General features: G+C 35.3%; 1 protein-coding gene across 6 annotated transcripts in view; it reads left to right on the forward strand.

Annotated features, from left to right (window-relative positions):
* Nucleotides 1–15,048, forward strand: part of POLN (DNA polymerase nu) — a 92,688-nt gene that overhangs the window by 37,825 nt on the left and 39,815 nt on the right. For all 6 annotated transcript variants that reach the window (XM_021396321.1, XM_021396320.1, XM_021396324.1 and 3 more), the window contains 3 exons: nucleotides 3,607–3,664; nucleotides 5,196–5,273; nucleotides 5,694–5,808. In XM_021396321.1, coding sequence (XP_021251996.1) covers nucleotides 3,607–3,664; nucleotides 5,196–5,273; nucleotides 5,694–5,808 — 251 coding nt within the window. The remainder of the gene's footprint in view (nucleotides 1–3,606; nucleotides 3,665–5,195; nucleotides 5,274–5,693; nucleotides 5,809–15,048) is intronic.

The raw sequence follows: 15,048 nt of genomic DNA on the forward strand, positions 1-15,048 counted from the left end.
AGGGAAGGATCACCTGTCTTGACCTGGTGGCAGTGCTTTTCCTGATGCACTCCAGGATGCTGCTGGCTTTCCTAGGCACAAAGGCTTTCTGCTGGCTCATGTTCAACTTGCTTTTTCACCAGAATCCTCAGGTCTTCTTCTCCAAAGCTGTTTTTCAGGCTGTCAGCTCCCAAAGTGTACTGGCACATGGTGTTATTCCTCCCTGCATGCAGGAATTTGTGTTTTGTTGAATTCTGTTGTACTCCTGGTGGCCTGTTTCTCTAGGCTTCTGAGGTTCCTCTGTATGGCAGTGCAGCCATCTGCTGCATTAGCCACCCCTTTCACTTTTGCGTTGTCTACCATCTTGCTGAGGTTGCTCTCTATCTTGTTATCTAGGTCACTAATGGAGGTGTTGAGCAGTATTGGGCACTGGGGCACTCTATTAGTGCCTGGCCTCTAGCTGGACTTTGTGCTGCCTGGCACTTCAACCAGTTTTCAGTCTACCTCACTGTCCGCTTATCTAGCTTGTACTTCATCTGTGCGTTTATGAGGCTTTTATGAGAGACTGTTTTGAAAGCTGTGCTAACATTGAGGTAAACAACATCTGCTGCTGTCCCCTCATCCACAAAGTCATTTCATCACAGAGGTTATCACTGTTTAAGCATGATTTCCCTCATGCTGACTACTCTGGATCATCTTTTTGACTTTAAGATGTTTGCAAATAGTTTCCAGGATTAATTTGAGGCATTGAGGAGAGCCTGTCTGGCCTGTAGTTTTCTGCACTGTCCTTTTTGGCCTCCTGGAAGATGGGCGTGACACTTGCTTGCTTTCAGTATTCAGGAAAGTCCTCAGATCACCAAGGTCAAACCTGGGCAGCCCTGCCCACAGAAGGGGGATTAGAAGTAGATGAGGCTTAGGGTCCTTTCTGATCCAACCCATTCTGTGATCCTGTGAATCTAGTCTCATCTATCCTTCCATCTATTGGAACCTCTGAAACTTATTTGTAGATTTCTTTTATATGTAAAAGGATTTTCATCAACAAAACTGAGTCAGGGTAATCAAGTTCTTTGCAACTACTGATATATATATATATATTTTTTACGTATTGCTAGGGTTTCCTTGTTAACCATCCATTAGAATAGCTTGATTCTGTTTTATATGTTTTTACTCACCCAGAAATAACCAAGTATTAACAGTTAATATTCACAGACTGCTTTCCTACCACTCTTTCAAGTACATTCCTTCTCTACTGGAGCATAATCATTCAGGGAGGGCAACTTTGTTTCTGTGTAACTTCTAAAAGTAGGTGTGGTCATTTTTTTCTGACAGGGCTACCAGTCACATCTCAGATTGGATCTGTGAAGCTTTTCAGGAATATACTTGAAATAAATACATAAAGCCTAAATACAGATTTTGTTATGTAGTCTGCGGTGGTAGTAGTCATTTACCAAAGCTACATTGATCTAATGCTTTTGATTATAATAATACAGTCATCTAATTATCAACTCAAGGTTTTCATTTTGGAAGATTGTCTCCTTATTAGTCCATCATTTAAAATATCTATAATAAATGTGTCTCATGAAATTTGATAATTTAAAATCTTAAACTTCACTTTAAGGCAAGTCTTAGGTCAAGTTGTTGTAAATGTGTCTTACACAGGTAGATTGATTCACCCACTGGAGATTCCTGTATTTGTCTACTGGCTATAGAGGCATTCTAAGCAGCTAGTTTAAACCAATTACTAACATAAGAATGTTTAAAGTTAAGTGAGAGGCATCTAGTAAGCTGTTCCATATCTTAAAGGTGAGCACTGCCACTTTTGTGTTCCCTGAGCTACTTATTTTTCTCTGAAGATTTATTCAAATTATCAGTTGTTAACTGATTTACAAGTGAAAGTACATTTATGCACTTGCAATTACTTTTTTCAGAATTATTGGTAATACTTCTAAAAATCTTTAAAATCAGACTTCCTGCATATGCTTTCAGTGAAATCAAGATGGCAGTACAGTGATTTATTTTATCGTTATAAGATTTTGAAATAAAGCCTCACTTCAACTTGTTAAGAATTTTGAATCTGAGTTAAAGAAAATAATCAATGACTGTAACCATGAACAGCTCTTTAACCTACAGTGGAACTTATCTCAAGTAAATGTTATTACCAGTATAAACCCTGATGAAAACTCCATAATGTGCTCTCTACCATTAAAATGATTCAAGTAAAAATGTAATTTTTGTAACTTCAGTATTTTTTTTGTTTGTTTTTAAACGTGGAGAAATTGGGCTCCCGCATTCAGGTCTGGGTGCATAAGGAAGGAATTAATTTCCTAAATTCCTGAGGATCCACTAGCTTTCATGGCCACTTATTTTTTCATGTTATTCATACAAGCACTGATCCTCCTCAGTTTTTTGTTGGAAATCAATAATCATTAATATAAATGTTGGTGTTACGCACTAAGTAATTGTTTCTTTCAAAATATAATCTTATTGCATTCACGAACACGAACACAACTGAAACTGAAGAATATGTGAGGCAGCGTTTCTTCTGCTTCAGACTTCATGTTGATGGGTTTAGAGCTGTGTTCCTACTTGACCTCCACTATGAGAATATTATGTAAATTATGTAGTAGTTTCCTCTCTCTGTATGGTGCTGTGGCAGAGGTTCAACTTTAATTCATTGACTGGGGTTCATTAAGGACGACAGTAAGACTAGAAGTGATCTTGTTCCAATCAGGAACTTTGTTCTTCTACTTCCAGTTCAAATGTTAATAACTTTTGCAGTTTGATTACATCTCTCTTAGGGATGTATAATGATTTTGAGTTAAAAATTACATAGCAAATGATCATTCTCACTGGGAAATTATATAGCACTGTTCCCTTCTTCTGAATTTACAGTATTATATAATATTATATTCATCTAATTCCTGAACCGCTTACAAATTAATTAAATGTACATTAGGAAAATTGACATTCATACACATTGTCTTCTGTTGTATGTTACCTTTCTAGACAAGGAAGCATAATAACATAACAGAAGCTGTTGTGTGACATCTTTCATACTTCACTGTAGATGTATGAGCCTGAATCATTAAAGAGAAGCCTAGTAATCTTCTGTCCTGAATTATGCTTGTTGATAAACTTAGTGCTCATTTTTAACTTTGACTGGTATGTGGGATTAACAAAATAAGAGGCAGCTGTTTACTATGCGTTTCAAAACAGTGGGAATAGAAGTTAGAAAAATGTCTAGGGGCTGGAGGAGAATACCTTCCTTTAGCTTAAGGTAGAGTTCATATGTATTCTGTTCTTAAAAGCAATACTCCATATTGAAAAATGCAGGTTAAAATAGAAAAAAAAATTGGGTTACTGATTATGTTCTAGTACGCGTCCAGAAATTAGCATCTGTAAAGTTTGCTGGTGAGAAATAGTTCTTCTAAAATCCCAATTGTCAAGGAAGGTCAAATATTCAAAAGAACTTGTTACAGAATGGGAAAGATGGGCAAGGTGTTTAATCTTATGATAAAAAAAAACTAACAACATTTGTATCACTAATGTTTCTATGTTTCTTGTAAACTGTTCATAAATGTTGCTATAAACTTTTACCTACTGAGCAGTTTTTATTCTTATTTGTAGAACATTCAAGGTATCTCTAAACATCCAGTGAGAATTACAAACAAACAGTATATAAAAGGTAAACCATGTTAATATAAACATGAAAAGTTAAGGAGATGAAATTATCTTACTGAGTTATATTTTATTTTGAGGGAGATCAAAAGCTCCAACACAAAAGAGTAGAATAGATTATTAATGGACAGTTGTACCTAAACGTTTAAACCAATCACTTTTTGCTGGTTGTGCTTGACAAAAGTTTGCTGTTTCAGCACTGATCTAAACATTTAGAATTTTGTTTTCCTGGACAATCTCACTATTTCTTCTTTTCCGGATGGAAAATTGTGTGTCTTAACTTCATTAAACATACTAGGGGTGATTTTGTGTGCATTCTGCTCATATGGCTTTTCCCAAGGAGATGCTACAGCTTGGGTACTTTACTCAAGCTCGCAACTAATCACCAATAGTTAGTCAGACGTGTTGGTTTGGTAATGGAATTGGATTTAAGGCAGATGATTCAGAGAGATTTGGAGTCTAGAAAAGCATGACCCAGGTATTGAAGTTAAAAAGTCATGTAAGTAGACATGTAAGTAGATAGGAGAGATTTGCCAGATAAGCTTTCTTGAACACTTGAAGTCATAGCTGGGAAATATTGTTTGTTTGTTGCATAAATGAGAGCAGGCTCTCCTTTTCACAGCTAGTCAGTCCCTCCAATTGATGTAATACAAATCATAAGACAAGAGTCTGTTTAAGACAGTATAAAATTTAAACAGTAGTTTCATTTTATGTCTCTGACTTATTTTTAAATGTTGTTGTTTTTTAAGTTGTTTAAAAAAAGAACGTGTGAACAGTAGCTGTTTTATTCTGTGGCGTATTGCTTTACAGTGGCTTATAGACTTTTTTGGAAATAATTCAATCAAATTTTTTAGTGATCTTATGTGCTTCTCAAAAATGCTTCTATGCGTTTCATTCCTATAATGAGGCACTTATTTCCCCCACTTTTATACTATCAGCTGTCAGTAATCTCTGATCAGATGAATTATGGTTGTTTGAAATAAAGAATTGTTTTTTGCACCACGACAAGTAAGTGGTTTTCAGAGAATACACTGAGTTTCTAATGTCTTGTCAATCTACATTATTGCTTTCTTACATTGTAGAGAGCTTAATTTATTAGCACTTGGATGCCTATATCAGCTGTATATTCTTAATATTGTATTCCTTTACCTCAGAATTTGATTACTAACACATTGAAGCAGTATATGCAAAGATAAAACACTTTTTATAAGTAGGTAATCTCTATAGACCCTTCCTTACTTGCATGCCTCTTTCATTAGGTGAATTATGATTGTTTATTGCAGTTGCTTGTTAGCTAGAGTTTTGGGGAGGGCTTGGTTGTGGGGGGGAAAAAAAGGAGAAATGAGTGGTAATGCAAGGATGGTAGAGATAAAGATGCTGTACATGCCTGATGAGTAAAATAATTGCGTTGCTGGACGTTGGTACTTTTCTAGGATATTTATGCTGTCATTTGTGTATTTTTAATTGTGTGTTGGGTGAGGTGTTTACAAAGCTATTTTTGGATTGGGATCTCGTACATTTGTCTACTTCCTCTCTAGGAAAAGAAGAGGAAATACTAACCATTTCCCCAAGAGCACTATTTGTTTCAAAGAAAGGATATACATTTTTAGCAGCAGGTAAGATAATGTTTAGTATTATTTTCATACATATTAATATTCTCCATTTTGTGATCTTTTCTTCCCATCTTCTTTGCATTATATTATATTTAACAAGGCTGTGAAATCCCTTAGAATCAATTAATATTGTTACGTGATGTATACTCCTCAGTGTGGTTTGAAAGTGGGTTATTTGTAATGCTTGTCACTAGCAACAAAGAGATAATAAATTGAATTGACATCTGAAGATAATGAAGGATCAGGCACCATGTGATCTGTAGCTGGACTGTAACGTTTTAAGGTACACTTTCTACAGCTGTTACTTATTGTGGTTTTTATTGTTTTCTTGGTTTTGTTTTTGAGCAAGAAAAATGATTTGTTTCGTTTGAATACAGGCACCTTTATTTTAGAGCAATAGATTTATTCTGACACTTTTTCTAGATTTTTCCCAAATTGAATTAAGGATCCTTGCTGACTTATCAGCAGAACCAGAACTGTTGAAACTATTCCAAGAACCTGAAACCACCGATATATTTACCTCGCTGGCTTCTCAGTGGTAAGAGTAAATGTAGCATTTTGGGATATTTATTGTCCAAAAAAAGAACCCTTTGAACTGTTGTTTTTCTGTGTGGTGATAATAAAAGACAATACTTTGCCACAATATCTATTGTTACTCTAATGCTGTTTTAACGCTGGGAACTATAAACTTCCTTCTGTCTTTCTAAGCCTTTCCTTCTCCATTGCTGTCTGTTGCTATATGCCACAATATTGTAACTCAGCTGCCTAGTTTAAGCCTTGTAACTAAAGCCGGTGCAGTAACGCATTGTAAAGAGCACATGCTGGTAAATTTCTCACTACATTATTGCTCATCAATACTTTTTAAAATTCCAGAGTAGCAGTTAGGGTAACTCTCTGAAAAACTACAGAACATAATGTCTCAGTAAAAGTAAAAGCATTTTTGAAACCTGCTTGATTAGAAAAGCAGTACTGACATCAAGTTACATGTATGCAAGAAACAGTCTCTAGAGCTTGTGGGCTTGCTTGGAGCTCTTCTGATGGATTATGTGATACTTTGAAAAAGTGGTACTCCAGTAATCAAAAAAGAACAACTTCCATTTCCAGATTATTTACTGATCTCTTCATCATGCAGACCAAATGATTAACAATCCAAGCAGTGTAATATTAGTTACTTATCTGTATGAAGGTATCACTATTATTTCTTTTATCACAATGATGCTTAAAAATCTTAGTTGAGACTGGGATTCACATTGTCTTCAAAAGTACGTGAGCATTCATTAAGTGGCAGGATAGATCTAAAGAAGCTTACAGTTTGAACATAGACAGGTGAAGATCCAATAAATATTAAAATGTAAGCAGATTGAACAGAATTCTGTCATGTAAATGTCATGCAATTTCCATATTTTCTTTGCTTCTCACTCTTTTTTTCACTGTTTTTGGTGGAAGATTGTTAGCTGAAAAACATGAAAGCAAAAATAAATATGAATTAATCAGTCCTGATTTAGATCAATCCGTATTCTACAGTTTCTATATTTTTCCTCACTGTGGTACTTGATAATATACTCTGAACTAGTAAAAATAAACAGTGATCAAATTATAGTTATCGTGCTAACGTGCATGTACAGTCTGGGAGAACACAGCTCAAGGTCACAAGTGTCTCAATGAACATAGCTATGGAAAGATTGCCTATTTCTCTAGAGTCACTTAGCTTCTATTGATATTATCATCAATTCCTAGCTCTGACATGATATCACTAGAACCTCGTGATGGAGTTAAATCCTTATTTTAGTTTAGAGAGAGATTGCAAATGTATGCGTGAAGATGAGTCAAATTTTGTCTCAACTCTGGGCCAGGCTCCAAAAATACTATTCTATTCAGCAACCTCACAGCTCTTGGCAGCCATCAACCTCTTATAGTTGCTACACAGTAACTTTACATATAATGAAATATTACAGGCAAATATTTTTATCAGACAGAAGTGTCATGGTGTGTCTACAAAATCATTATATAATCTGCCGACTCTTACTTTAAACTTCAGGAAGGCTAATACTTGAAATATTGAGTCTATTATGTGACTGTTACTAATTACAGAAGTATGTAAGTTGAATTTCATCTGTTCTAACTTTGGGTGTCTGTTATATACCTAGTGTGCTGATTTCTCACTATCGAGAACAAAGGAGGTCTAGGGTGGCCAGCTTCCATGTAGATGTTCATTTGTTCTGACAAATTTAATTCCTCTTATTGGGTCACTTCCTACTGAACTCACCTTTGGGTTTTGGAGGTTTGTCCTTTATTTATCACCAGGAGGAGACACAAAATCACAAGTTTCACAGATATCTTCCCATTCCGGATGCTTCTTCATCTTTCATAATGCAAATTTTAAATTAGTGGAATATGTCTAGTTGCTAGGGAAATTGTGATATGGCAGAGCAAATTCAAATTTTCAGATTGATTTCAAATATGGTTAAAACAAAATAGTTTTGAAATTTATTTTCTAATTTTTTAGTAATTTTCATATGTGGACTGAGCAACTGAATACACATGGAGACCATTTATTTAATACCTAATTTGTCTCTATAGATATGTTTCACTGATTTATTCAACCCATGTAAAAAAAAAAAAGTAGATTTATCACAATGATCATAACTAGAAAGACAAAAGCAGTTAAGAGAAACAACTTTCTATCCTTGTTTCGAATGTAGCCAGTGCTAGGAAGTTATAGAACACAAATATTTACTAGGTAATAATCATCCAATTTATCTGAACTTTTTTTAAAAAAAAAGTCTGAAGAAACAGAATTTAGTTATTGTGTAACATAATAGCTATACAAACATATGTTGCTTTAAAAACATAACTAAATAATCACATTCACATGTTTTTAGAAGAAAAGTCTTGTGTAGTTTGCATGAAATACCAGCCCTCTACCCCCAGGTCCCCTTTCATTGCCATTTAAAACAAGTTAGGTGAGGTACAAGCAAAATAAACAGCATTTTAACTCCTCTTGGTCACCTGATTTGTATTAGAGGCTTGGTCACCTGATTTGTATCCTGAGGCTTTAAAATCTGTGCAAGGGATATACTAACTGGTATACCAAATATTTTATTCTCTTTGAAGGAATTTGACATTGGTATTTGTAAATATTTTCTGACACATTTCAGATGTCTGGAAAACCTTGACAAAAATTCTTTTTCTAAAAGAAATGTATAAAGCATGAGTTAATTTTTGAAGTTTCCTCTCAGAAGAAACAGCTATAGTTAATGTGAATGTCTGACAGCATTCCAGCTTCTGAACATATATCAGATGGTATCTCTTAGCAGGTTTTCTGCATCTAAAAATCCTTAGACTAATAAATCATAGAATCATAGAATGGCTTGGATTGGAAGGGACCCCAAGGATCATCAAGTTCTAACCCTCCTGCTGCAGGCAGAGCCACCAACCTCCAGAGGTTCATAAATATGAATATAATGTATTTCACAAATATGAAAACATAAATAGTAAGTATCATTGGACAATATAAAACCCCAGCCACATCCCAGAGACAGACAAAGATTTATACCATTTTTTTCACTTATGTATTTTAGGCTTTATGACTTCTGCACCTAAATCTTTCTCTTATTCCTTAGCTGTCCTTCAGGATAAAGCCTTCTGTCTGAAATCCAATCTTTTAGAAAACCTATACAGGCTTTTAATAGCATTTGGCAACCACGGTGGGCAGTTTCTGTAAAGAGGTTAGCTGTATGAGTTTACAATTTAAGATCTCTTATGTATAAAAGCTTTCCTTTCTTAACTTTGTTAAGCGTGATCTACCAGGATTCCATCTGTTTCTGGGTCCTTAAAGATGTGTCTACCTATTGGCTTAATGTTTCTGTTAAACATCTATTCTTATGCCATCTTTACACTTGTTGACAGTGCAGTCTAGAGATGCAGAAGCATGTGTCAACCCAAACTATGTCTGTGCATCATGGTAAAAGATTGGATGAATGTACTAACTCAGAGGCTGAAGTTCACAGTGATGTGCAATAAACCTAGCTAAGAAGCAATCTTATCTTCAAGATGAGACTGTAATCTTGTATTCCTGTGGTGAACTTACCAAGAGAGCTCATTTCAGAAGTAATGCAGCCTCTGGTTTGGAATTCCCTGCAGTATGCTCAACGGTTTGCTGTAGATGTTTGCTCTACATGTTTTTTTTGTTATTATTGTTTTTAAGTATTGTGTGTTCTATTTGACAGAACTGTTTTGAAATTGCTATTGAGATAAAAAATTCAGAAGTTGGTGTTAACTTCTTGCTTTTTTGAGTTTCTGGGTAGTCTGGTGCTTAGTCTTGTGTCATGTCTTTAAATTGCTTTTTAGACATGGAAATAATATTCATGTAATTTAATTCCATGGAAACTAAGGAGTAAAGTAAAGATGATGTCTGTTGGCCTCTTTTCAATAGGTTTGCTACTATTGATTGGTTTTTTTTGTCAGTGCAAAGCCCAAAATTATCTCTGCCTTGTACATCCAATATATTTTCTGGTCATCTAACAGATAGTTGCCTCAGCTGAAACTAAGATGATATCACTAGATTTTAATATTCACTTGAATGTGCTAAGTACTCTTCCTACTCTTACCTTGTCTGTAACGATTAGCATATGATATTACCTATATTATCTTACAGGGGAGTACTATGTTGTGGCCTACTTAAAAGTAAGTCTTAAATGTCTGCTCAGAACTGCCTAGTACAAGAACATGGAGTGCATTACGCTAACAATCTATTTGCTACTGAACAGAGAGTAAAGTTTCAAAGCTTGCTTCTACTTTTGAAAACTCTTGACATAACTAACTCCAGCTGTCTACAAGATCACCTTGTGTTGTATTGTGATGATGTCCTCTGACAGTTATAGTCCTTTGGAAATGTCAAATGATTACCATAGTGCTTAAGATGATGAGAATTGTCTTGGCAGCTGTCTGACCACCCGAGACTAACTGCCATAAGCCGTCCAAATGAGAACAAATTCCTGAATGAAATTTCTCTCACTTCTTTAATCTAGCATTTCCAAAGTATACAAAAAATAATTGTTAAAAATGCTGCTAATGAGCATATCTTAAAATCAATTTCAAAGATGGAAGCTGAAAAAAAATTCAATTTTTTAGATAGTTTGTTTTTTGTATTTTTTTATTAATTAAAGAGGTACAATAAATACAATAAAGATGGTAAAGGGACAAGACTTGTCAGGAGCGGCTGAAGGAATTGTGGCGATTTAGTATTGAGAAGAGGATGCTGTGGCGGAGGCAACCTTACTGCTTTCTCAAACTACTAATAGGAGGTTGTAGCAAGGAGGATGTGAGTCCTTATTGTCAGGTTCGAAGTAATAGAATGCAGAACAGTGGCTTTAAGATGTGTCGGGGAGGTTTAGATTGGATATCAGGAAGAGCTTCTTCATGGATAGAGTGGTTAGCCACTGGAGCACACTACCCAGGGAAGTGGCAAAGTTGTCATCTCTGGAGGTACTTAGAGATGTGTGTGTGTGTGGCATTAACAGATGTAGCGGTGGACTTGTATGATCTTGAAGGTCTTGTATCTAAATGACTTTGATTCTACCAATCACCTTCAAATTGTCCATTTGTCACTCTTCTCAGTAGGCTGATGTTCCTCTCTCATAGTATATATTGGTATTGACCATCCTGTATCAAAATCCAGGAATAGTATCTTGATTTAGCTAAGAACATACTGCATAAGTATGTGATTTTTTTGTCCTGTTTTCCTGCCTGTGTCCTTTTTTAACTGGAGATAGTACTGCTTTAGAGTTCATATGATTCAAGCAAATTCTTGTCTGCTTCTTGCTGTTTTCAAGTATGTGGATAAGTCATTTCTCTTGCTGCTTTAGAGTTTGTCTTAGAGAACTGGAGATTCCTCAAAACTGTATGTATCACAGGATAGTGCTACTCCATCAAATGCAACTACATTATTTATGGCTCTGGAACTAGCTTAGTCATTTTAAGCTTGAAAGTCTCATCACTGTGTTCCGATGTTTTAATATGGATATCTCTGATATCTGAAAAATCAGACTTACTTCCTATGTTTTAGGTTCCTGAACCTGAAATAAAATACAAAACCTGATACTGGGTTGCCAAGTTCCCTGTACAGTGCCAGTGTACATCTCAAAGGGTGAAAAAAGGCTATGGGCAGACCACAAAGCCGTCTAAGAGAAGCTAATGAGAAATTCTAATTACAGTAGTTAGTTTGAACTTCTCTTAAAAAGCTGGAACTGAATGACAAAGACAACCATTCACATGTGGTCTAAACAAATATCTGAAGATAGATTGGGTCGTGCAGGCATCACAAAAGAGATCATGTGTGCTCGGAAGGGTTCTGTGGTGAATGTGTGCACAGTGGAGAGTTTCAGAAGCCTACTGAACATTCGGGAGATAAATCTTTCTTGAAGTATGCAGAAAACTGAAGGATATTCAGGCTTTCGGGCCACTTCGTAGTGGGAAATGAGTTGACTTATACGTTTGGATAAAGGCATCCACATCCATTTCTTGAGTTTGGTCTAGATCACACAGTTCCTTATGGAATTGCCAGTATAGATTTGTCAGAGTTGGTCTTTCACTGGGACTGTGTAATAGAGAGCTGGCCAAAATATAAATGTAGGGTTGCTTCTCTGAGATGAGCATCATCCTAGTGATCAGGTCACTGATTTATGTTTAGGTCTGTAGAAAATCTTTATTGGGTCATGCTTTTATCTAGTGAGTTATTCCTAAGTGTATATCCTCTTAAACAGTGAGATTCAAAGACAGCAACTCTAGGTTAGTTACCAATGTATTTGTGTGAAACCACACTTTCATATCCAGAAACTTAGGTATGGATGTAGACAACTGATTTGTGGTCTCTAGTCTAAACAATATTAGTATATAGAACAAGAAACAGCATGAATAGTTATCCTTCTTCCAGGTATTGGCTTGATCTCCTCAGAAGTAATAGACATAATAATTGCTCTATCTATGTGGTTTGCAGAGAGTTCAGAAAATTGGGACAGAATAAGAAGACAACGTCTCATTATGTCTTTGTAGCAAAGGCAGCTAATATCTAAAATAGGAGTGTATCTATCATAGAATTCCAAGGGATTTATAAGATTATTTACCACTAATTATTCTGAAAAACATTCCATTTTTATAGTGTAGCCTTGGTTGGCTGACACATGAAGAGGTTTTTCATTTACATTATATCTGTGTCAGAATCAGAGGAACTTGAACACTTAATTTCAAGTAATCTTGGGAACTGCAGGCTGTTAACAAAATGTACTGAATATAAAAGTCCATTTCCTCAGCTGATGTGTGTGTGGGATGATAGTAATATATAGCGATCTGCTTTGGTAGGAGAGGGACATGCTAATTTTGGAAATGACTCAAGAAAAGCCTAGAGAGAAGCAAACCACAGAATTATTTGGGATTACCATTTTGGAGAAACAGAAGTCTTTTTTTTTTTTTTTTAAAAAAAAAGGCAGAGAAGTTCAACCAGATTTGAATAAGAAGAGTACAGTACAGGAAGGTGTGTGTTGTTCTTTAGAGACAAGGAAGGAAGGAAGACAGGGAAATTTTATTGAATTACAACCTGCCAAGCAGGGGACTCCAGGAACTGATTATATCAAATAATGTTAATGTGAGTCAAACTTTTGTGCATTGGCGTTTAGTCCAGCAGGAACTATGGTGAAATAGGGACTCCTGTTTTTCCTGTGGGAATTCAAGACACTTAATGACAATAGTTCTATCTGTTGATGCCCTGCTGTGTTGTGAAGATCATAGGAAATAAGCAAAGGGATTTTGGATATTTCTTCAATAAATCAAAATAAGTTATTGTAGGCTGGAATATACAAAAAGATAGTGTGCTGGATCTGTTTGAAAAAGATAAGGTTGAGTATGCGCAAATGCTTGGTGGTAGACCAACTAAATATATCTGTGCTTGCTTGTGCCCATTTCATACAATCTTGTTTAAAATGCATCTTCTGAATCACATAGGTTAAACATTTACTGTTAGAAAAACACTGTCATGTTTAGGTTATTTCACATAAATATATGGTGCAGCAAACACCGAATTCAGTTAAGCTGCCCACTCCCTTAAATTATTATTACTTACAACTGCAGACATTAGGCTTGAAATGAAAAAACTTAAGATTACTATTAATGCTAGGACTTAAATTCAAGGCTTATGTCCAATAACAAGAAAAGCCAGTAAAACATGAATGAGATAAATAGATTTATCAGAGGTAAAACCAGTATCTGTAGCTAAATTCTTTTTAAACAGATACGATTAAAGTCAGAGAATATCCTTAGCAGGAAGGGACCCACAATGATCATTGATTCCAACTCCTGGCTCCACATAGTACTACCTAAAAACTACACCTTAAGTCTGAGAGTGTTGTCCAAATGCTTCTTATTTATGGTTCTATTTTTTATGAAAATATTATCAAGCTTTTGAAGAAGTCTTCATTAATTAAGATACATCACTTGGGTTTTTGAAATGAAGCTAACTACCTCAGATAAAGTCTCACCAATACACTTCACGGCAGAACTAATATTGCCCTATTATTGGAAATAACCCATTTGCTGTGTATTGAAATTGTATTTGTCTTTCCACTGCTAATCCATGTTGTTTCCTAGTCATGATCAAACACTACATCGTTTCCTCTGTTTCTACTTGCTCACCCCCTACTTTATGCAAAAATGTATGCTTTAATAATTCTTACTATGGCAGAAGAGCAGTAGTCTTTTTTTCCTTCTTTAGGGTCCATGAAAGGGTATATTTCTCAAGCTATGTAGGGATAGCTCAGCCATTACTAAAATCTAGAGTGGGTGAAATGAAGTCAGTGTTCTAATTTTGTTCCTATATGATGTGTTGGGCATCAGTTTGATGTGGAGTAGCTTGAAAGACAAGCTCCATATTCTCTGTATACTTCATTTCGCTTTATTTTCTGTCCTAATATTGTTTCTTGTTTGGGATTAGTCAGTCTCATAACTACTTGAAAATGTGATATCAGCTCTTATTGAATCCTCAATTTATGTCTCCAGTTTTTACATAGGGGACAGAAATATCGTTAATGATGAAGTTCATTACTTTCACCTAAATTTCTGTAAGAGTAACAGATTAAATTATTGTTCTGAATAATTGTTATCATTTAAAATCAAGCTTGTTTGCATTAGGCAAAAGGCATTAGTTCTAGATTGAGTTTTTCTTTCTTCTTGCAACAGACATCACTTGTGAAAGTGTCTGTTTATTAACGAATAATTGTAGTAACTGATAAAAATTTTACAAAATAAAAAATCATACTCAAAAGTTTTGGCAGGAAACTCTTGGAAACTGTGGCATTTGCAAACATGTTCACAATAGCTGTAATGTCTGTTTTGCCTTTGTGTTAGGCAGAGCAGCCTCCACAAATTAGGGTATAAATATGTATATACATTCTGTTGAGATACAGGGGCTAGATCTAGATTTTAGCTTCTGGTGTTCAATTATCGCAGTATGTTTTTTCAAAGAGCATTGATGCAGTGGTTTAATTTGCTGTCACTTTTCTTCACCCACTCCTGTGTCCAGTTCTTTCCACCCACCACCCCTTCACCTTGAAATTCAGTAAAAGGGAAGAGGTTCCGTTTGCTTTCTTAAATCAGAGTTTTAAAACATTGTAGGCTCTGAGTTTAACACCTCATGGGTGTTGATGTTGAATATTCTAACAGTTTTACTTTTGCAGCAAAGTATTTATGTTTTGAAAGCTGACTTGCAGTAGTTAATATTAATGAAATT

This window comes from Numida meleagris, chromosome 4 (assembly GCF_002078875.1).
Source record: "Numida meleagris isolate 19003 breed g44 Domestic line chromosome 4, NumMel1.0, whole genome shotgun sequence".
Classification (NCBI taxonomy): Eukaryota; Metazoa; Chordata; class Aves; order Galliformes; family Numididae; genus Numida; species Numida meleagris.